Source organism: Colias eurytheme, chromosome 19 (genome assembly GCF_061535395.1).
Source record: "Colias eurytheme isolate Ceu_HAF_F1 chromosome 19, ilColEury1 Martin Lab GWU primary, whole genome shotgun sequence".
NCBI lineage: Eukaryota > Metazoa > Arthropoda > Insecta > Lepidoptera > Pieridae > Colias > Colias eurytheme.
The window spans coordinates 4027097-4049834 of NC_142998.1; the positions used below are offsets into that span (position 1 = coordinate 4027097).

Sequence of the window (22738 nt, forward strand, 5' to 3'; positions counted from 1 at the left end):
AGTATTACAATTTTTCCTACAGCAGGGCGACGAATGTATTTTCGCATAGCAAAGGAGGGGAACTCGCGGGGGGTCAAGTGACGCGGGCCACGTACCATTAACATGCTTAGTTTGTGGTACCGAGCGCGAAAGAAAGTCATCGTGTTTTTGTTTTGTTACTATGTAAACTAACGTAATTTAATACTTAGGTACATATTCTATAACGTTGCGCTCAAACTGTTAATCTACATTTAATTTAGATTATTATTTGAAATACTAAGTAATGTAGAATTTAAATCACATTCCTTCATGTTTTCCTCAGATTTTCAATTTTCTCCGATTTTAAGATTTTCAGAGTGTTCAATTTTAATGTAGTTAAATTTTATAAGAGACAATTAAGAACATTCAAAAATAAAGTGTCACGTATTTTTTTTAAACGACGAATGACCTAAAACGACGTAATCGCGGACGAAGTCGCGGGCAACAGCTAGTAAATCAATAAAAAAAGCTACTTACATATAAAATTTTATCAACAAACTACTGTTCCCAACGCACCTCAAAATCTTGTAAAAGTCAAAAAGAATTCATCATTTTATTATTTCATTCTAAAAGTGTAATATAAAACCATTATAAAACCAATAAAAAACATGAATTGCTATCATTATAAAAATAAATACCTATAAAAGTAACAACTTACCTTTTGTGGGAACGCATGGTGAAAATTCACAAAACACGAAGATTGAATTTGATATTTTTGGTTTTATGACATTTATTTTAATTTTATTTATTTATTTATTCAAATGCTTTATAAATATAAATTTATAAATAATAAATTTATAAAGAATAGAAACATTCGATCACGAAATTAATAATAAATTTATAAAGAATAGAAACATTCGATCACGAAATTATGTGGGTTCGAGTCCCGCCTCGTGATCGAATTTTTTCTATTCTTTATAAATTTATAAAACACGAAGATTAAAAATGTAACCAATGAACACAATCAATATTAGATTACTTCTTCTTCTCTTAATTAATGGCTCCACCCAATAAAAAGGGACTTCGCCAATGTCCAGTATATATGGGAGAGACAGGACTCAAATTTCAGCCAGTTAGACTTGTTCGGTTGTGACATTTAACATTTGGAACTGAGTGGGAAAATGCAGAAATTTTGATCAACTTGGAGCGGCTAGAACAAACACATAAGACAATACAGGTTATATATATTACAGACTACAGGATTCACTAATATAGTTTATAAATATAATAAGGGGTTAATACTTTAGTTTGTTAAAGGAAATAAATTTAGATAGAATTTCAACAAATTTGGAAGGCACTAATGTCAACAAACATTTAAAATTTGTGGGACGAGGGATTTCAGGAGGGAGGACATCCAGTAATGAAGAACGAAGCTTGGTACATTCAAAGAATAGGTGGTCAGTAGTACCTTCATCCAAACCACACTCACAAATAGAGTGATCACGTACTCTAATTTTCGCCAGGTGGACAGGAGTACACGCATGGCCGAAGCGGAGTCGACAGATAGTGGATGTTACTAGTTTGTCAAATTTGCGAAAACGGAAAAACCACGGTTTGTGTGGAATAGTAGGCTGAATATCCCAATAGAATTTACCTTTAGTGCGGCTGGACTCTTGCCAAAGATTCAACCACTTCCCATCCAAACGCAATTTTGATAGTGGAACAAGGTCTTGACTATAATTACTGAAGTGAGTATTGCAACCCACTTGCGTAGCAGACTTAGCCAAAGAGTCAGCCATCTCATTACCGCCTATACCAGTATGACCTGGTATGTAAGTGATTTGAATGTGGAGACCCTTATTGAGGCAATTTAGAAGCACCACACGTATTCTTAAAATCAAGGGGTGACAGGATTTAGATCGAAAAGGATTAGATAGAAGGGCTTGGAGGCAGCTTAATGAGTCGGAAAATATAACCGCTTTATCAAGGTTGTGAGAGTTAATGAAATTGAGGGCTTCGAGAATGCCTGTAGCTTCACCAGTGTAAACAGTGGATAAAGGGGGGCACTTAAACTGGAGAATAATGCTGGATTGAGGGTACCAAACAGCGACTCCCACACATGACATATCGGACATTTTTGAGGCATCGGTAAAAAAGAGGTGCCAATTGGGCCATTTATTGGCTACAATTTCATTAAATGTAGCATTAGCGTTAATTGTATCTTTAGTTATGCCACAATTTAAAAGTATGGGTGGATTGTACGTAAGTGACTGGAAGTTAACGGAGAAGAGAGGATAAAGTTCAAACTGAACAGTAGGATCAGGCAGACGGGTGAATCTTATGAAGCTTTTTAGTAAACAAGAAAAATTAGCAGAGGGTCGGAGATTTTGATTAGTGGAGATTTGAAGGAGATTATGGAGTTTGGGCCAAAGGATATGGGAAGAGTTATAGATGGATTTAAAAAAATATTTATCACACAGATACTGTCTGCGGAGAGCTAGGGGAGGGTCAACACACTCAACCTGCAGGGCGTTAACCGGGGTAGATTTCATTGCACCGGTAATCAAGCGTAGACAACGAGATTGCACTTTGTCTAGTTTATTCAGTGCCGTCTTATTGCATGGATCGAGTATGAAAGAAGCATAGTCTAAGTGACTACGCACCACAGCATTATAAATAAGTTTCTGACAGTATGGGTGGGCCCCCCACCATACTCCTGCCAGAGATCGTAATATATTAATCCCTTTTTCGCATTTCTGACTAATGTAGTTAACATGTGGGGAACCAGATAACCTTGAATCCAATATAACGCCTAGATACTTAACTTTATTAGTGACTGGAATTGGTTCATCGCCCAGTATTAAGGTTGGTGCGGGAATGTGGCGCTTTTTAGTGAAAACTACAACACAACATTTTGGTACAGATACAGTCATACCATGATCCGACAGCCAATCACGAAGATACGACAAAGCTGAATTAAGGCGCGAGGTGATTTCATCCATGTCATGGGACTGAGCAAATAAGGTTATGTCGTCTGCATATTGAAGTATGTCACAGAATGATGTGACCGTCGTGTCCAAGTTGAAAGTGTAGATAGCATATAGGAGAGGACTTAATACCGATCCTTGAGGGAGCCCCTTCCAGGTAAGCCTAGTGGAAGAAATATGAGAGTTATGACGCACTTGAATGGATCTTGACATTAAAAGATTGCAGATAAATCGTATCATCCTCACTGGGATACTCAGCTGTAACAGTTTGTTTCTGAGTACCGGAAGAAGTACACTGTCGTAGGCTGACGCTATATCTAAAAAAACGCCTACCAAATACTGCTTTCTTTCAAAGGCCGATCGAATGTCAGTGGATAAAATGCCTAAACAATCCAGTACGCTCATACCCTTTCTAAATCCAAATTGAGACCCGGATAACAGTCTCCTATTTTCTACAAGCCACTCGAGTCTATTTTTAACCATATGTTCAGCTATCTTAGACAGACACGAAGAAAGAGCGATTGGTCGATATGAGTCGGCACAACAGGCTTGTTTACCTGGTTTTAGTAAAGGAATTATGAGATGTGATTTCCAAGAGTCAGGGATGTAACCGAATTCATAAAAGGAGTTTACTAAGTTTAAAAAGTACTGCTTGGCTATGGGACCGGATTGGCGTATGAAAGAATAAGGAATGCCATCTAATCCGGGAGAAGAGTCTAAAAGGCCGCTAAGGGATACATTTAGCTCTTCCAGGGAGAATATGGCTTCCATATTGTTGTCATGAGATGAGACGAGCGGACCAGTGGCCATAGGAAAAGAATCTAAAGAAGGAACAAAGGGAGGGGAGAACTTATCAGCAAACTCTTCAAGCCACACTGAGGAGTCATTGGAATCTATGTCGTTACAAGAAAGAGAGCCACGAAATTTACGTATGTTCTTCCAAATAACTGATGCAGGTGTTCTAGGCGACAGACTCTCGCAAAATGATAGCCAGCCTGCTTTCTTTTTATTTTTAAGAAAAAGCTTGGTACGCGCGGCTATTCTTTTATAATGTATAAAATTTTCAACGGACATGGAAGCATTGTACTGAATTTCGGCCTCTCTCCTTGAGTTGACAGAAGTTGAGCATTCATCGTCCCACCATGGCGGAGAGACTTTGCGAGAACCAGAGTTGGAAACGGATTTAAGAGGGATGTTATTCGCTGCTGCGTTTTTAATACAATCCACAAAGTCAGAATAAGTACATAAATTGTTATGAAGAGAAACGGAAGGAAGGGACTCAACCAGATTGTCAAGACCAGTAGCATAATCCTGCCAGTTTGCTTTACACAGTCTATACATGAGTAGGGGTGGGAAAGGGGAAGTCAATGGGATAACAGACTGGGAAAGGGAAGAGAGAAGAGGAAAGTGGTCGCTACCATGAGTACTAGAAAGAGTTAAATTGGTGAGGGATGGAGCCAAGGAGGAAGAACAAATACATAGATCAACTACAGAGGAGAGACTCTGATTAGGAAGGACTCTCCTAGTGGGAGATCCATCGTTAATTACACAGAGGTCAAGGTCATCAAGCAGATCCATTAGCAGGTGCCCAAATGTATTGCAAACAGAAGATCCCCAAGAAGTGTGCTGAGCATTAAAATCGCCCAATACTAAAAGAGGAGACGGTACGGAGGAAAATATAAGTGAAAGATCAGGTATAATAGAAGGATGAGGATGAGAAATGTAGACAGAAATAATAGAGACATTATTGCATCTTGCAGCCACAGCGTTAATACGCTGATCATGCATAGGCAATAGAATACGAGAGAAATTTAAACAATGTTTAAGTAAAAGTGCTGTTCCAGCATACCCATCGGCTCTGTCATCTCGCAGACAGAAAAAGCCAGGAATCCGAAAGTGACTTCCGGGAACTAGCCATGTCTCCGAGATGGCAAAAGCTATAGGGTTGTGGGTTGAAATAAGGTCAAGTACTTCATGACATTTCGGACGAATGCTTTGAGCGTTCCACTGGAGGATTGTGAGGGCCATTACTGTTAAATAGGGAGATGAGATTTATAAGTCTATGGGCAACGTTGGTCGGTATTGAATCTGTTTTTTTAAGAAAAGTTTCTAAGGCTGAAACATAAAGCTCAACATTAGAGCTAAGTACCACTGGGGGGTCTGGGTTTTGGGATAAAGCGCAACCATTCGGTTGAGTAGAGGGTAATTCCTGAGTTATTTGGCGGTGTGCAGCTACATCATATGTTTTACCTAGTGGTGCATGAGTGCGAGGGGGTATCGAATAGGTCTTTTTGTATGAAGTTTTATTAAGAGGACGAGTTTGACGAACACTATTGGATTGTTTCATAGAAGGGGTGGGGAAAACAGGTGATTGTTGTGATCTAGGCGCAAAAACGAAGCTGGCTGTTTCCGAAAAGGGTCTGTACACTGAAGGGGTAAGCTTAGAGGCTTCCTCGAATGAGATACCTTCTGTGGCCATCAAAAGTTTAATTGACTTTTGCCGGCTGTGTTCCGGGCAATTTTTGTCAATGGCAAAGTGAGTGCCATTGCAATGGACACATAGTGCTTGAGATTCAAGAATGGGACAGGAGTCACCCGAGTGGTTTTGTGTACATTTGTAGCACCTCTCTTTTGAGCGGCACTGGTCGCGGATATGCCCAAAGCGACAGCACTTGTGGCACTGGATGGTAGGGTAATGGTAAATTTCTACAGGAAGTGAAGTGTATCTACAATAGATTTTTGATGGCATTGCTTGACCTAAGAAAGTTAGAACCACCGTTTGGGATGGAACCCAAGTTGTAATTCCATCAAGGCTAGCTTTTTTGTTAAGTCTACGTGCTTTAAGTATGCGACCGTGCCTGTTAGGGAATTCTGCACACTCCACCAAATCATCCATGGTCCATTCTATCGGTATTCCTTTTACAATACCCATGCGGGTGATATGATAGGTAGGAATGAATGCCTTAAATTTAGCTTCAGCCAAAGCAGGTAAAGATAAAAAATTATTAGCATCCTCAGCTGATGCAAACTCAACCGATATCCTGTTGCGGCCAACAGATTTTACTCCGTCTCTTAAAATATTAGGTACTTTTTGGCTATATAAGAAAGATCCAAATTTGATCGGACGGATGGACAGGCCGGCAGAAGGATCGTTTTCTATGCGAGATACGTGGACAATGTATGGTCCAACTTCATCACCACTATATCTTATAGGATTATTTAAAATAGGATCAACAAATATAGACGGATTAACAAGTGAAATGGGATCAGATGGAACAAAGCGTTTGGTTGGAGATTCATCTGTAGACTCAGGTGACGGACACCTTTGCCTCTTATTCTGAGAGATGTCCAATTCCATGCTTCTTTCCTGGACGTCCGGGGGTTTAGGATCGGGTGGATCAGGGCCCATATTAGTGAATTGTTAGTACACTTACCACTATAACCACAGACTAAACACTTAAAGACGAACACAAAACAGCTCAAAGTGAATATATTATTGTTAAAATAGCCAAAACACTAAATTAATAACCCAAACACGTGTGACAGAAATCACGCCAAATGTCAAAGTCCAATATTAGATTAATTGTAATGGTGTCTAGTTTGACTTAAAATAATAAACATCTACCCTCACTTTTAAAAATGTAGTATATTCACACGAAATATAAGCGCACCTTATAGGGAAGGGAAGATATGGGTTAAAGAGTTAAATAAATAACATGATTATATTTAAATTATTAATTTTCAACAGTTGTTCAGTAGTGATAACATGTAAATTGATTTGATTTTTACGAAATCTCATAGATGGCGCTGTTTCAAATTTGTCTTTATACTACTAAATTCATTAAACTGTTTCTCTGCCCAAATTACGTAAATGACATAGTTTTTATTTTGTAAAGCTAGATAATAGCATGGCTTACTCGAAACCAACATTTAAACATGAGTCTTTAGATTGTACGCTGTCGTAGTACACGGAATATGTAAGAAAAATAAAGGTTCACAGCTCCTCCCGCGAAGGTGATATCATGATAATATGTTTAAACTATCCTCACCCGACCTCTTAGGAATATTCATGCAAAATTTGAAGTAAATCTATGCAGTACTTTCTGAGATTAGCCCGGAAATACATACAGACAAACAGACAAACAGACAAACCGACAAACAGACAAAAATTCTAAAAACTATATTTTTGGCTTCTATATCGATTATAGATCATGGATCAAGTATTCTTTTAAAAAAATATTCAATGTACAGTTTTGACTTTCCTACGATTTTATTATATGTATAGAATATAGAATAGATGGTAAGATATTTTTTCAAATAAGTACGTTCTGATACTTTCTCTCCTACATGGCCAGTTTACAGGAGCACTTACCGCTTAGTAGCACGTTAGTTCGTGACAAGATGTACCGGCAAGTGAAAACAACAACAACTGCGAATGTCTGGTCACTAATACCGTCTACGTGTAAACGGTTACTTTTCACTTATCAATATTGGGACTCAGTTGTGTTATAAGCACTAAGCACTTAGTATTTTGCCCTTGTAAAACGGTCATTATTTCTTCAAATTCAAAATGTGTCCATACGCTGTAATTTCAAAATTAACTAAGTACATTGAGTTCGAAACAGAATTTGGTTCTTAAAACCCTTATTTATGGATAAATATTAGATATAATAACTCGTAATATAATAGACCCTTTGATTTGTATGTTATACACGCTAATGAGAAATTTTCCTCAGTCCGTTATTTTATAGTAATGTCAAAGCAAATGAAAGCTTCCCGAATTTGGAGCCCTTTTGTTTATAAAAATATTTTTATTATGATTTTGGTATTTTTTATTATCGTCAGTGTAAAATATGCAAAGTGAATAACTCTTAACTAGAGGCAATAAATGATGGCTTAGCAACATACTACGATTAAAATGTTCGTTATTTATCATGGAATTTAAATATACTATTTCCAGGGATAGTGTTTAATTTATTATTTCCCCGAAGTATTTAATTTTGTTAATAATCTGTTTATTTACGAATTTGTTTTAAAATAACATACAACTAAACGTTAAATTTCAAAATATATGGGAATTTGTTTAAAATCAAATTGATTAAATAGCGACAGAAAATTGGAAAAGCGATCTATTAACCATTTACGTGTTAAGGATTCGAACTTGTTTCAGACCTGTTGCATTTATAAGGTTTAATCCTATATAATACCAACATACGTTAAAACCATTTCGTGGTATAAATTAAAATATTAATACTTGTTTGTGAATACACTCATTTGAAGTACTGACTATGTTTATATATATTTTATCTGGTAAGGAAAGTCACAGGTTCAATATTAAATCATTTGAAGTTTATATGTGGTTATAATAAGAAGATTATAACAGCAACAGGCATATAATGAATACGGAAACGGGAAATATGGAATCAGCGTTGACTGCTGTGATAAATACATAATATGTTTTCATTTTCGTGAAGGTTCTTGACTCAACTTTATGCTGGTTATATTTTTCATAATCATTAAAATTTACATAATTATTTTATTTGTCCAATTACCTACTTTTAAACCCTCTCATAAATAATTTATTCAATCAAATTTGCATTAATAATTTTTACACAATTGTAAATAATTGCATTGTTAACAGAAATCGTAACAATTGAGCTTTGATTAGCTTTGAAGTGTATTGTCGCTACGAAGTTCATACGTATTTCGTAGCCGTAGGCGGCATAGTCCGCTACGCTGCTACGAAGTACGGCCGCGTCGTAGGCCCGCTACGCGTGATTTACTTTACGAAGTGTTATCACAGCAATTATTTTTTAAATAAAAAAGTAATTCAATAAAATAGAATAAAGAAATTTCGGATATTTATGTGACAGTGTTTTAGTGATTTAATGCAATATAATTTCGCAATTGTGTGCGTACAATTAACCTGTTTGCAAACACTATCAATGAAGTTCTACGAGGGTTGCAGTGAAGGAATGTCAGACCGAACAATAGTGTTAAGATGAATAAGACGTGGGACGCAGATCATAAATTTTGGGAATATTTTAACATGGATTTTATAATGAATGCTACGGACCCTGAGCAAGAGACGGTTCTAACTTCAGACCAGGGTTTTGTGGTGGGGATATATAGTGCATTGTTTTTGGTTGGAGCTGCTGGTAACATAGCTGTGTTCATAGCCCTAATCCGGTCGAGGCGCAGGAAGTCAAGGGTCAACTTGTTGATGACACATTTGGTCATCGCAGACCTGATAGTGACCTTCATTGTGATACCGTTGGAGGTTGGTTTTAATTTTTTTTAATTACCTAAATAAAAATTAGGTTTACTTATGTCTTAGGTTTACTAGACATGTAAGCGCTTATTCACATATTTAGTAAATTTATTATTTTTAACGAATTTAATGGCTAGAATAGATTTTACAAACTTTCCTAATTAAATTTAAAAAACTTTATTATTTTATTTACGAGAATGTAAAGACATTTTCTAAAGAGAAACCGCATTCAAATCGGTACACGACACACGTACGGTATGTTCAACAAAACAGGCAGACAAACTTATCAATTACTAGCTGTTGAGAGTGTGCTGTGAGATGATATATACCTGGCGTATAGCCTTCCTCGATAAATGTGCTATCTAACACCGTAATAATTTTTCAAATCGGTCCAGTATTTCCCGAAATTAGCGCGTTCAAACAAACAAACTCTTCAGCTTGATAATATTAGTATAGATATTTATTAAATATGTACTAATTGACGACCCTACATGATCTGTTTTATATGCACTGTAAATACAAATTGTATAAGATCTTCTTAAAACAAGGTAAACTAAAAATGATACAATAGAAAGCATTGAGCGACTTCCGGAAAAAATAAATTAGTTTACGTTCTTGAAGGGTAATAACCCGCGCTGGGACAAAAAGTTAGACTTAGGCCCAGTTTCATCAAGCTCTGTTAGTTAGTTTAACAGGCTGTTAACTCTTTTAACGGGACATCAATGTAAGGGAGTGTCCCACCATGACCTAATCGAGGATTAGTTTCCTTAACACGGCATTATATTTAACCCGTGGCATAGAGGCTCTTTAAATTTTTAACAAGCGATTAGAAAAAATGATTTGAAGTTTTCTTGCTGTCAAGATGGACTCTGCATACTATTTTATTTTTGAAAATGAAGATGTGTTGGATGATTTGTATAATTTGGATTATATAGTGCGACCGCGACGGCCCAGAATTTATAAAGACGTCGTCATTGTTTCGAAGAATATGATGATGTTGATTTTAGTACAAGATTTCGTTTATCAAAACAATCGGTTTTGGAAGTATTGCAATTAATTGAAGATAAACTCGAATAACCGTCGGATCTGTAAGTAAAACTATCTCGTGAGGTAATATTTATATTTATGTGCATAAAAGGTTCCTTCCTACATACTGTATTATTTTCAATTAAACCATAATAATCCTGTGAGTCATGTCAAATCCAGTATTGAATACCAATAGGTACTTAAAATATAAACTTCACCACTACTCAGGTAAGGCTCAGGCCTCCTCATGATTATGAAATGTACTTATCTTAATTTTAAATTCTGTTTTAGGAATCTATCAGTTTCACCTACAGACCAACTGCTTATTGTAGTGCAGTGCAGTGATGGCTCAGTGGTGAAAAGCATTGTGAGGAAACCGACATATCATAAGATAGCGTGGTGGATAATGACCTGATCCCTTACCGTGTTTAAGTTTAAGTTAGCACTACCAATCCCATGTCCCAGCAGTGAGAAAGTATATAGGCTGACGATGATGATGATCCTAATTTAATTTAAATGTGACATTGTTATAGAAATATGTAATTTTTCATGTTACCTAAATAAATAAAACTTGTGTTTTTATAAAACATTTTTATTGTACCCTTAGATTGTACCTATCAACATCATTCAATAAATAGGTTATAACAACTAGATACTAGGTTATTACAAACAATAATTTACTATTAATTTACTTTAAATGTATCTTGCTGCTTTGTCTTTATTTTTCTTGTTTTAATTGCTCTTCTAGTATGAGATTTCTCGCACTTTCCTTCGGACTCCGAATTTTTTTTCGTAATTTCAACCAGATCCAGTTTACCTTCGACCAAGTGAAATTGAACCGCGATTTTTCTTCAACATTATTGTATTTATTCAACTCAAAATAAAATTAAAATAACACAAGAAAAATCACAACAAAACAATCTCCAAATAACATCAAACATTTGTAACCATGGTAACGACCAAATCGTTTGACATATAAACCAGCAAACGTAAAAGTTTCTACATGATTATTAAATTGTATACTGTGTTAGAACATTTCAATTTAGTCGAATTACCAAACATGACAGTTATTATACAACTAGAACAAATAGCCCCAACGTGTGAAACTATGGCATTGTCAACTATGACATTTTGTTTCGGGCGGTTTAAAATACGAATGAATGATTCGTGAGTCGCTCAGTTAATGGTCGATTTGATAATCGGCTGTTAGATTTCCTTCTTGGGACCTGTAGAGTTGACAACGATGTTAAAATAAATGTTTAATTTGAAGCTCGATTAATAAATGTCTGATTTAGAAAATATTGGTGAAATTGGGTCTTAAGTTGGAGCACTTAAGTTATCGCTTGACGTACACTTTAATTGTAGCTTGACGTTTCCTAAATTAGATTAGTAGTTACGTAATTTGTATCATTCACACTAAAGCGGAAACAAATTATTATTATTTAATTTAATTATATATATTTATTCTGCTTTATTATAGTTAAGTTTAAATTGAATAATTGTATATTTTTTATGTGTTTTCTTCTTATAGTAGCTTTCCTAAAAGCTCAAGTCTATTCATGAGCCCACGACAACAATCGAAATTCTACTATTATTTCTGTTTATAATAACTAAAAGCACACGCAATTTAATAATACTTATCGATTGTATTTTTACCGTTTAATATATATTAATAATTTAATATTAAGAAGTACAAGAATATTTTAATCTACTCTTACTTCGCTTCAAGGTCGAGAGCGTGTGTCGTATCAGTCACTTGGGGTTTATTTCAACGTAATGTTTAATATAAAAGCTTTAATATAAAATACTATATGTATGAGAATGTTCCAAAACAAAAGAAAGAATGTGACAGCTTTTAAAAATACTTTATCTTGACACAGTTTTTTTTTAATACAAATATCCTCAGATGTTAAAGATATTTTCACGGGTAAAAGTTTGATTAAGATCTTTTTGTTTAACCCATTGAGCCCCGAACGGCGCGATCGGTCCACGACACAATAGATTTTCTATTGTGTCTGTGATTCCGAGGCCTGAGTTATTAATGTTTGATCAAATATCATAATTATCGACTTGAATAATTTGATTCCAGTTATTTCTTATAGTCTTAAATATAAACGAAACCAAAGTTTAATGCAAAAACATTATTTACTGTGCGTACAAAAGAAAATACAAAAACATTTCATAAGTTTAATTGTTTGAAAAACTTAAGACAATCTTCAGAGCAAGATAATCTAAAAAGTATGAAATGAATTTTTAAATCTCGAAAGTTCATCATTTCTTTCATGAAGTTAAGCAAGTTGCTTGTTATATAAAGTTAAATAAAAGCAAACGTTTTGTAGCGAAATCTCTACTTAAGTGAACTGAGTGACGTATGACTGAATACTTTAAATAAATATATTATCATTTATCGTATAACTATAGACATGTTTCCTTTTCCTACTAAATTAAAAAGAGAGTCTGTGAGGATATATGGATGTATGTTTGCTAGTCATCTTCGCCAAAACAGCTGATCAGATTTGTATGGAATTTGGTACATAGAGTAATATTGTCTGGAACTGGATGATTATAATCAGAATACCAAGCGAGTGAAGCCGAAACAAGGTATGACTATATTATATACGCGATAGTTAGAATGTGAACTTTCTCCATTATGCAGATTCGGATTTGAATGAAATTTGGAACACAGATAGACTATAATATAAAGGATAAAAATAACACATAGGTTATTTTTGTCCTGGTATTATTAGTGGAAACACGTGGAAAGCAGTAGTATGAAGCTAGTAGTTATAAGACTGTGACATTATTTGATTATGTAAATTGGGTTGTCTTGAGTATAAGGGACGGTAATAACACAGAAATAATAAGCTGACAATTTATGGTTAAAATGAGCTATGTGAGCTTGCTAATAATGTTATTTTATAAAATAATGAATTAAATAGTTTTAATCTAAAATGACTTGAGTTGATCATGTAGGTATTTTGGATGGATACCTATAATAAGCTATGTTAATATATAGGTAATTAATATTTATATAATATAACGAAAATCGGGTACAAACAAAATCCGCCATTCAAATTCATAATAGATAATGTTATTTAATTTAAAAAATAAATGTTTTTCAGACTAACTTCTAATTTTCATCCTATTTATTATATCACTAGCTGTGCCTCATCTTTTTGTTTTAATAATATGTGTTACTTCAATAAACCTTAAAGAAAACGTTTCTGATTAAATATTAAATACAATTTAAACACAGAACAGAGAAGATAGAGTGCTTTTTAATATTAAATTTTATTCCAAGTGTTATTTTAGCCTTTTACACGTGTAACATTTGAATCGTTTTAGGTAAAGTTATGCATAAAACATGTCGATTATCGTGTTCATATGATTGTGTATGTAGGATTTATACCTAGAACATTGTATAAAAATTATATCATTATGGAATAGATAAGTAGTTTTTGAGAAGTTTAACGTAACGAGCGTGTTTGAATATTATTTATTTAAAAACTTTATTGCATGCAAAAAAAGAAAATTTTACTTAAAATGGACATTTGATGCAAAGGGCGGCTTTATTGCTTACAAGCAATTTTTTCCAAGCAACCAATGCAATGAGGACATTAAAAAATTTTGTGGTATACCACGTATTTTTTAACATAATATACACAACGAACATGCTAGTAATTGTGTATTTGCGGTCTATATAATAAAAATGAATAAATCACGTACAGTCTTACACGTGTATCTACAGTAATTTTGAATAACTTAATAAAATTTTATACATAGCGTTTTGTTTCATTTGTTTCATTCTGACCTTTTAAATAGAAGGAATCAGTTGAGGCGGCTAAATGCTCTTATTGATCTATAAATACATCTGAGAATCACTTTCACAGTCAAAGAAGGGAATCAATTTGTTATACAATATGTAGCAAACATTTATTGCGTGAGTTTCAAGCTCTCTGACATGTTTGAACATACTTGTATGAGCATTAAATTCATAGGATTATTAGATCGCAAACGAATGATATTTATGGAAATATGTTTGTTATTATATATAAGGAAAAAGCGAAAAGGCTGGTTAATCTAAGATGAAATATATTTTTTATGTCCAAATTGTGTTTTTTATTTCTTTTTGGTAAATTACAAAGTAAGTATATTATATTAGTGTACATAAACGTAACAAAGTGAACTTTTAAAAATCAAGCAAAATCGAGTTTACTAATGACGCTGGTACAGAAATTGTCAAATAAAAGTTTTTGCATGACTAGTGATAGTTGATAGATATGTTTACGTAACATTTCCTCTAGTTACCAAAACATTTAACTAAACAAGTTCGCGGAATCTTTCACTCTCACAAAAATATATCTTTTTTTCACTCTAACGTACAGTCAATGAGCTAGCAATGCTTTGTGCCATTCAATAACGTATAAGCAGTATTGGAGACCCACGCTTTTTCTTATAATAGGACTCATTTTTCCACCTGACATTTTTGCTTGTATTGTTATATCATGTCTATTCGATATTATTGTGATATTAGATAGATAGAAAATTTGATTATGTAATTTACCACTTATATATTGTTTTGCTTCTCCCGGGTCGAGAAAAATGCTTATCATCATTATCAGCCAATATACTTTTTTTCTTTTTTTTATTGAGAATAGAAGCGCTTGACCACAATCTCGCTTGATGCTAAGCTGAGATGTGGACTAAGATGGTACGCGCTTCCCTAGAAGGTTCATACCACTCTACACTTGAAGACGTTTCCACAGCTGGGACACGGGACACCTATGAGGGTACACGCCATAATCCACCACGATGGCCAAGTGCGGGTTGGGGGATGTCACATATCGTTGAACCTTTGGTTCTTCGACATGTCAGTTTCCTCACGATGTTTTCCTTCACCGTTCGAGCAGTTGTTATGTTAACAACATGCGCAGATAAATTGTAAAATTCAATTTATTTCCTACACGGTCGTCTGGTCTCGAATACTTACTCATCGATTTGAAGTCCGAAGTCCTCACCACTGAGCTATCACTGCCACTCCACTTAAATAATATTATCTACAACATTTTATCCAAACATATTTGGGTGTAATAACAATTACTTGTACTAAATTATTACAATATAATCAAATATTTCATCTTGAGTTATTGATAATTGGATAAATATTATTAGAAACCGATTTTATCCAGCGCTGTCGAAATCAAACCACAATCTATCAGTTAAAACAGGTTAATTGCTGGAAGACTTCAATTTAATAATATTAAGTTGTTAATGGTTGGAGCGAAAACATGAAGGAGATTATAGGTATTATTTTACAATTACTTTCGGACTCTCGACTCTGAAGATTGCTACAATAATTTATGTATCGTGGTTTTATAGTTTTTTTTGCAGGAAAAATTTGGGTTGATTGCGTATTTATCTCATTTATTAAATTTTTTATTTATTTATGTATCAAGAAGAAAGCTTGAAATTTATATGAAAAGACTGGTATTTAAAATATTTTCGCTAAAGGATTGCTGAATCACAAATGAAACAGGAAATCTCAAGTATTCATAAAATTACTTATATAAAATGCTTTTGCGAAAGCCTTTTATGAAACTTTTAAAATAAAAATATTTCTCATATATTTCTTTCGAAGAGATATTGAGGAAAATATCGATATAGACATTAGACAGTGCTTATTAAAAAATTGGATCACATAAATAACAAATTTTCTTCTTGGGATGAATAAGGTTCAAATTAAAATACAACAATAGCTTATTATGAATATTGGGTTACATAGTAATTTTATAGGGGCCTTTAGAAAATGACCTTCGCGATGTATAATCTCAAGAATAGCTCTACTCAATATATTGTTTAAGTAGTAAGAAAACTAGGTTATCGTAAACTCATGTAAAATTATTTTATACTAGCGGTCCGCCCCGGCTTCGCCCGTGGTACATGTTTACGTTTTCTCTACATAAGAATCATCCTCGTACTTCAAGGAATATAATAAAAAAAGAATTATCGAAATCGGTTCAGCCGTTCTCAAGTTATGCGCTTACCAACACATTTTGGGATTCATTTTTATATTATAGATGTTCTGATTAAAATACAGTAGCACCTCGTTAAGTCGAACCTCGATAAGTCAAAAACCTCCAAATCTCGAAAAAATGTTGTGTTCCCTTCCCTTCAAACCCGAAAACCTCCGTTACTTGAAATCTTGACCCTCTGTTAGTCGAAAATATCACCAAGTCCCTTCAAGCCATTTTGGTACAAATTTTCACTCTATAACTCGAAAAATTAAATTTGACCTCTGTATCTCGAACATAGGCACGTTTTATTTTACAACCTTTATAACTTGATCATTTGGAATTTATTACCTCTATTGTTCCAACAAAAATAAGTTACCGACTTTAACAAATTGCCGCCAGTGCATATTGTACACTATTGTTTCTTAGAAAAAATTTTAGGAGTATACGATAATAAAATTTATTATCGTATACTCCTAAAATTTTTCCTAAAATAAAATTTAATTTATCCATCAGAAGAAGAATTTTCTGCTCTTTATAGATAAGACAATGCTAGAGAACAACCAAATTATCTAAAGCAAAAAAAAAATACTGACTTTTTTAATGCCATTTTTTTAAACTGATTTGAAATAATGTTGATTTGTAATAAATAAAAACATGTTTGTAACCTCTGCAAGTTGAATTTTAATGTACTTTACCTCTGTAACTCAAAATTTATAAGAATAAACCTCAAACTCTTTATGTCGAATCAAAATCCGCCTAAGTCGAAATCCTCCATAAGTTGAAAACTCTATAACTCGAATTTTTTGGCGTCTCCCTTGATATTCGACTTATAGAGGTGCTACTGTATATGTCAAACTTCATAAAGTATTGGATTTCCGTAGGTAAATAATACATAGATTTATTATGTTTTCTAAAATTAGCATTCATTCCAAGTTTTCCATTTGTATTTGTCTATTTGGGTAACTTTGAAAAACTCTTAGTCTCGCACAAATCATTGAATTTCTATGACTTCCATAAAGTCATAGAAATAATACATATTTCTAAAATTAACATGCGTTTATAAGTTATCCAACGCATCTTACCTATATTAAATTAAATACCTATATTTTAACGAAATTTAAAAGCGTAGGTATGCTGATGCTGCTACACATTACATATCGACGATTTGAACCAACATATTTTGAACAATTCAAATTTTGTTTCACAGGGAGACTAGATAATACAAAGTATGTATTTGTATTTTTATTTATTTATTGCATATTTCTAAATCAGTACCTTATACTCGTCTTATGTACCTACATATAACACGCCTTAATAATTATTAGAGGATGCATTGGGCCACCCAAGAAGGACTTGTACTTGATAGCGATTGCGACATCGCGCACACCTGCGATTCCAGAGAGTGTTGCGGCAATCACCACCACCGCGACGCTGCAGCTGCCCCGCCGAGGACGACGAGTACTCTTTGTTCCAACATTGAACGGGAGGGACGTAGTTTAAGTTAGGAATAATTTATAATGTAATTTTTTTACAATAAATTATTAATAAGTAAATTTCGTTTTTTTTTGCGCATTCGCGGGTCGGTCAATATAATTCTCGAGTAAACCAGACACAAAAAAAAAAGTGTGTGCGTGTAACCTTTACGCGCGATTGAAGTAAAACGCCAAAAAACGCACATGTCAATAGTATAACCTTGTTATTGAATATTATAAAATGTCACAATTGTCAGAAAATTTATTTTTAATTTACTTATTTTAAAAGTAATAAATAAACAAGTATATTTAGAGATTTTCAAAAAATTTTGCAATTTAAAATAATGTTTTTAAAACTGTTGAATTTTCACTTTGCTATTCACAATTGATCCGTTTGAAAATTTGAAAATAAATAATCCTAATTGATTATGATATTTGCCACTAGCTGGCGTATAAGTCAAGAAGCGTGTAGTATATGACATATACTTACAACCAATCAGAATTATTATTTTTAAATGGCGGAAACTACACAGCGTTACTTCCGTCAGAAAAAAAATCTGAGTTACTCCCTAGTCGCGCCTAAAGAAGTTTTACTTCAAAAATCAGACTATTTACAAAAGGCTGCTTATTTTCTCGACCATTTTTTTTAAATAAAACAGGTAATTCTGTTCTTTTTCCGACAAGGACGACTACACAAGAAGAATTGAGAGTTCGATATCGATACCTAACTTTAAAACCTATTTCTCTGGTTTATAATTTCAAGTACGGCTAGTTTTTCTTTGGATTTGTTTGCAGTCTAGTTAGCGAAGTTGTGACTTCTCAATGTAACTCGACTTTGAGCAAAGTAATTGGTCTACGTGATGCATATAGCTGGATACCCTTCTGTATTCTGCAAAGTTAGATCTAGTTTAGAAGGATATTGTTCTCTGGTTGTTAATGTTGGTAGTGAATATATATTCGCTAGTACTGTTTTAATGTAATCTCTACTAATATTATAAGCTGAAAAGCTTGTTTCTTTATTTGATATAACGCGCTAATCTCAGGAAATACGGATCCGACTTGAAAAAATATTTTTTCGTAGAATCATCATCAAATCATCACGGTAAGACCAATAGGAGCGGAGCAATGCGGGTAAAACCGCGGGGCACAGCTAGATAACAAGTTCAGTCACCATTAAATTCGATTTATTCCAAAAGTCTATGTAATTATATCATTACCTATAAAGAACCATGTGGAATATTCTGGAAACTGTCTTTCGCGATTCGTAGTGATATTTTTTGGCTTCTTCGCGGTAAATAGAATAGAGTTTTATAGGGAAATAAATTATTAAATTCTAATACTTCTAACTTCTTACTAGGTCTCAGAAATATCTAGAATTTAATTTATTATATTGATAATGGAAATTAACAATGGACACGATGACTCTATTCAGATTGAAAGTGCTTTTCAACAACACTTAAAAATTTCACAATTATCCTTCGATATTAAATTCATTGTAAGTGCTTAAAATTGTTATAAAAATAAGTTTATTTGTTAACAATTTTAAGTGTCTCTATTATAAATAATATATTAAATTAGGAGTTACTGTATTAAATTAATTACGTAATGTTATACTGAACAGATAATAATTTTTGCTCTATATAAAATTAACTCATTAAAGTTAGGTAGTAAAATAACTTATTACTAATAACTTATGATACTTTTATTCACCAATTTTAATATTTTATATTCGCTCTCATTTGACGTTATTATCTTTTAAATCTAATATATTTATGTGATAACGACTAAAAGAACTTCACTTCGAGGAAAATAACACAACAACATATACAGCACAATACAACTGGTATATACCTATTCATATAAAAATTTATTCGTATCTAAAACATGTTCATTCAGAAATTACAAACGGAAAAGCCTTTGAATGATAATAGGTACTCTTACATAATACATCTAATGTATCAAAAACAGGTATTTCTCGGATTGTATTCACAAAAATTGTATTCGCCAAATCAAGCCACAGGTAATAAAAAGCTAATAAATAATTTACAATATTGAATTGATCGTCTGTTATCAATTCCTAAATTTGAAGAACCGTTGAGCTTAAGTAATGGATTTTCATCACCAACTGTATTCATTGTTAATTTCCATTTAGTATTCATTGAATAATTCGACCATGCGGTTTCAATGTAGGCGGTAAAGAGATGATTATGATTTATTGGATATTTATTTATAATCTTGGCTAAACTGTACATTATAGGGCGTGGAGTTGAGAGTCGTAAATTTTTTTGTGGTTAGCTATAGTCCTATGGAACCTAAATCTGAAATTTCACACTGAGGAAACGTTTAAACTTTTTAAAAACAAGATGGAGTAACTTTCTATAGTAATTTCCCGATCATTTTTAACTCAAAAACTAAAAGTTTCCTCAGTGTGAAATATCAGATTTAGGTTCCATAGGACAAAAGCTAACCATAAAAAAATTTACGACTCTCAACTCCACGCCCTATAATGTACAGTTATACCATAATCTTATTTATTTAATTCTTAAAATCTCTTACGTGCATGTCACTGTATGAATTCCGATAAGACTCACATACAATATATACAAAAACCGGCGAATTGCGAGACGGACTCGCGCACGAAGGGTTCCGAGCTATCAAGCAAAAAAAATACGAAAACGTTATTGTACGGGGACCCACCTTAATATTTTCTTTTATTTTTAGTTTTTGTTATTATAGCGGCAACAAAAATACATCATTTGTGAAAATTTCAGCTTTCTAGCTATCACGGTTTATAAGATATAGCTTGGAGACAGACTGACAGCGGAGGCTTAGTTTAAATAGGGTCCCGTTTACCCTTTGAGTACGGAACCCTAAAAATTTTTTTATTCCTAGATTACTTTATTACGATCTATTAAAACTTTTCTACTAAGTATTTTAGTTTTTAAATTTCCATACTAAGATGTTTACTTAAAATAGATTATGTTATGAAAGAATGAACTTGTGATGTTTCGTGAAAATCTCTAGCCAATACAGTATATCATCTAGCGATATCAAAACCTCATCAATGTGTTCATTGAATACGTAATGATCCAAAAAACACTCCATTGAATAGTTAGATACCTTATATTATGGTGTATTTGTTATTTATTCGACATTGTTGTAAATTGGTAACGACTTTGATGTGCAATTTTTTTGTATACCTACTCTGATTGTTCAAGAAATAATTGATCGCATTGCTTATATAGAAATTGTGAATTATAGTAATAAAATATGAGTTTTTGACGAATCCTACTTTATATTTACTGCAAAAAGTTCGCATCTAAGTTTTATATAACTAAGATGTTATCAGAGCTTTCTTGCAAGAAATAATATGATTTTAATTGAACTCGCTTCCTTTATAGATTGTTAAATTTTGACAGAACCATTAAGTATAAAACAGACGTCTAAACCAAGAATACACTAGAAATAAATCATTGTTGCTACAAAATAAGAAGTTATTTTTAGCTAGTATTTAAGAGGAACAAGTAAAATACTTTTGAATTTGTTTCTATTCCAGTAAAGCTTTTGTTGCCGTGGATGCATTTCACGTTTGTTTTCAAAATCGATTTTCTTAACGAGCTTGTTCGTGATCAGCCTCTTGCCTTGCTAGAGAATGAACTTTTTGTTTTTATCCACCGGTAATCGAACTTGGTTCTTCTATCATACGAACTACATACTGGACTAAAGATTCGGAATTTCACATTATTAATGCGAAGGCAATTCTGCATTTCTGTCTAGGACAATTAACATCACGACTGAAACTTTAGAGTTTAATCTCAATTGTAATATTGCCGGAACCTTGGCGTAGGATATAAGCTAAATTGTGTCAAGGAAACTAAACTTGAGAATGAAATAATAAATGGGACTTTGTGTGACAAATCTTTGTCGTTTTAATGAAAAACATTGTAATTTATCATTTATCAAAAGTGTGATAAATCTGGCTCATCACTCATAGCCCGACAACTGTTATTCAATAAGCGGTCCACATAGAGCGAGCAGCCTCGCGAACCTTTTTCCGTGGCTCTGGCCTTGGCTTTGGCCGAGGAAAGACGGTAGAGCCACGATCATAATATTATATAGACCGAGGCATGAAAAATCATGGAACGTAGTCGCTTAACAACCACACGACACTGGACAGTTCTTTGGTATCATTATTATATTATTTATGTGCATGTTATTTAAAATTGACATTTTTCTAAAAGAGTAACTACGCAGTTTCTCGCAGGTTCTTCTTTGTAGTTTCTACGGTAGTTTCTCGCTTTCCGAATCGGTGGTAATCCGTAAATGGTAAAACCTTATTAGAACGAAAAGTGCTTCTAAAAGAAGTCTAATGGGATAAATAAATGTTTGAGTTTATGCCGCTCTGTACGATTCGGATTCGCGCGGTAATTAATTCGCGAGGCTGCTCGCTCTTGTACTACACTTGTATACGTAGTATATTATTATTAGTCTGTGACTACACCTATTAAATTTGCATAATAGTACGTGAGCGAAGTAGCGGGTACATATAAAAATAAGAGCAGTAAAGTATTCGGAACGTCGGGTTAAATAAGATTATGAATAAATCATATACGTAAATAAGAAGTTCTCTTCTCAGTGAAATTCTTATTTATACAGATAACATCAACTTACTTTGACACAGTGCTTGGAAGATTTATCTTAAGGAGGATTCTTCTAGTTTCTTGTAAGACACATTTTATATAATAAATTGCTTGGGCTTGCTTAAGCGCTCTTAAATATTTTTTTCGTTAAAATAGTAGTACAATTTTCAAATGAAAATTTACGGACTGTATGAAGATCACAGGTGCTTTCATCGTGATCTTAATATAGGTGTTTTACTGAACCAATTAATTATTTAACTTTCATTTTACTTAATGACCTAATAATAAGCATCAAAACTGCTCTAGATATCGATTTTTGTATTGAGGAAAATTTTATTTAGGCGCTATCATTTTTGGCCAAAATTCTAAT

General features: G+C 33.4%; 2 protein-coding genes across 2 annotated transcripts in view; one reads left to right on the forward strand and one right to left on the reverse strand.

Annotated features, from left to right (window-relative positions):
- Positions 1–4781: 4781 nt before the first annotated feature.
- Positions 4782–6354, reverse strand: LOC149900108 (uncharacterized). The gene has a single exon (XM_090113187.1). The coding sequence runs from the start codon at positions 6352–6354 to the stop codon at positions 4918–4920; it is 1437 nt and encodes a 478-aa protein (XP_089969313.1). The 3' UTR covers positions 4782–4917.
- A 2592-nt stretch (positions 6355–8946) lies between these two features.
- The window catches only part of LOC149900109 (adipokinetic hormone/corazonin-related peptide receptor variant I-like), a 63171-nt gene continuing 49379 nt past the window's right edge, over positions 8947–22738 (forward strand). The window contains exon 1 of the mRNA XM_090113392.1: positions 8947–9225. Within this exon, the coding sequence (XP_089969518.1) occupies positions 8947–9225 (279 nt within the window). The remainder of the gene's footprint in view (positions 9226–22738) is intronic.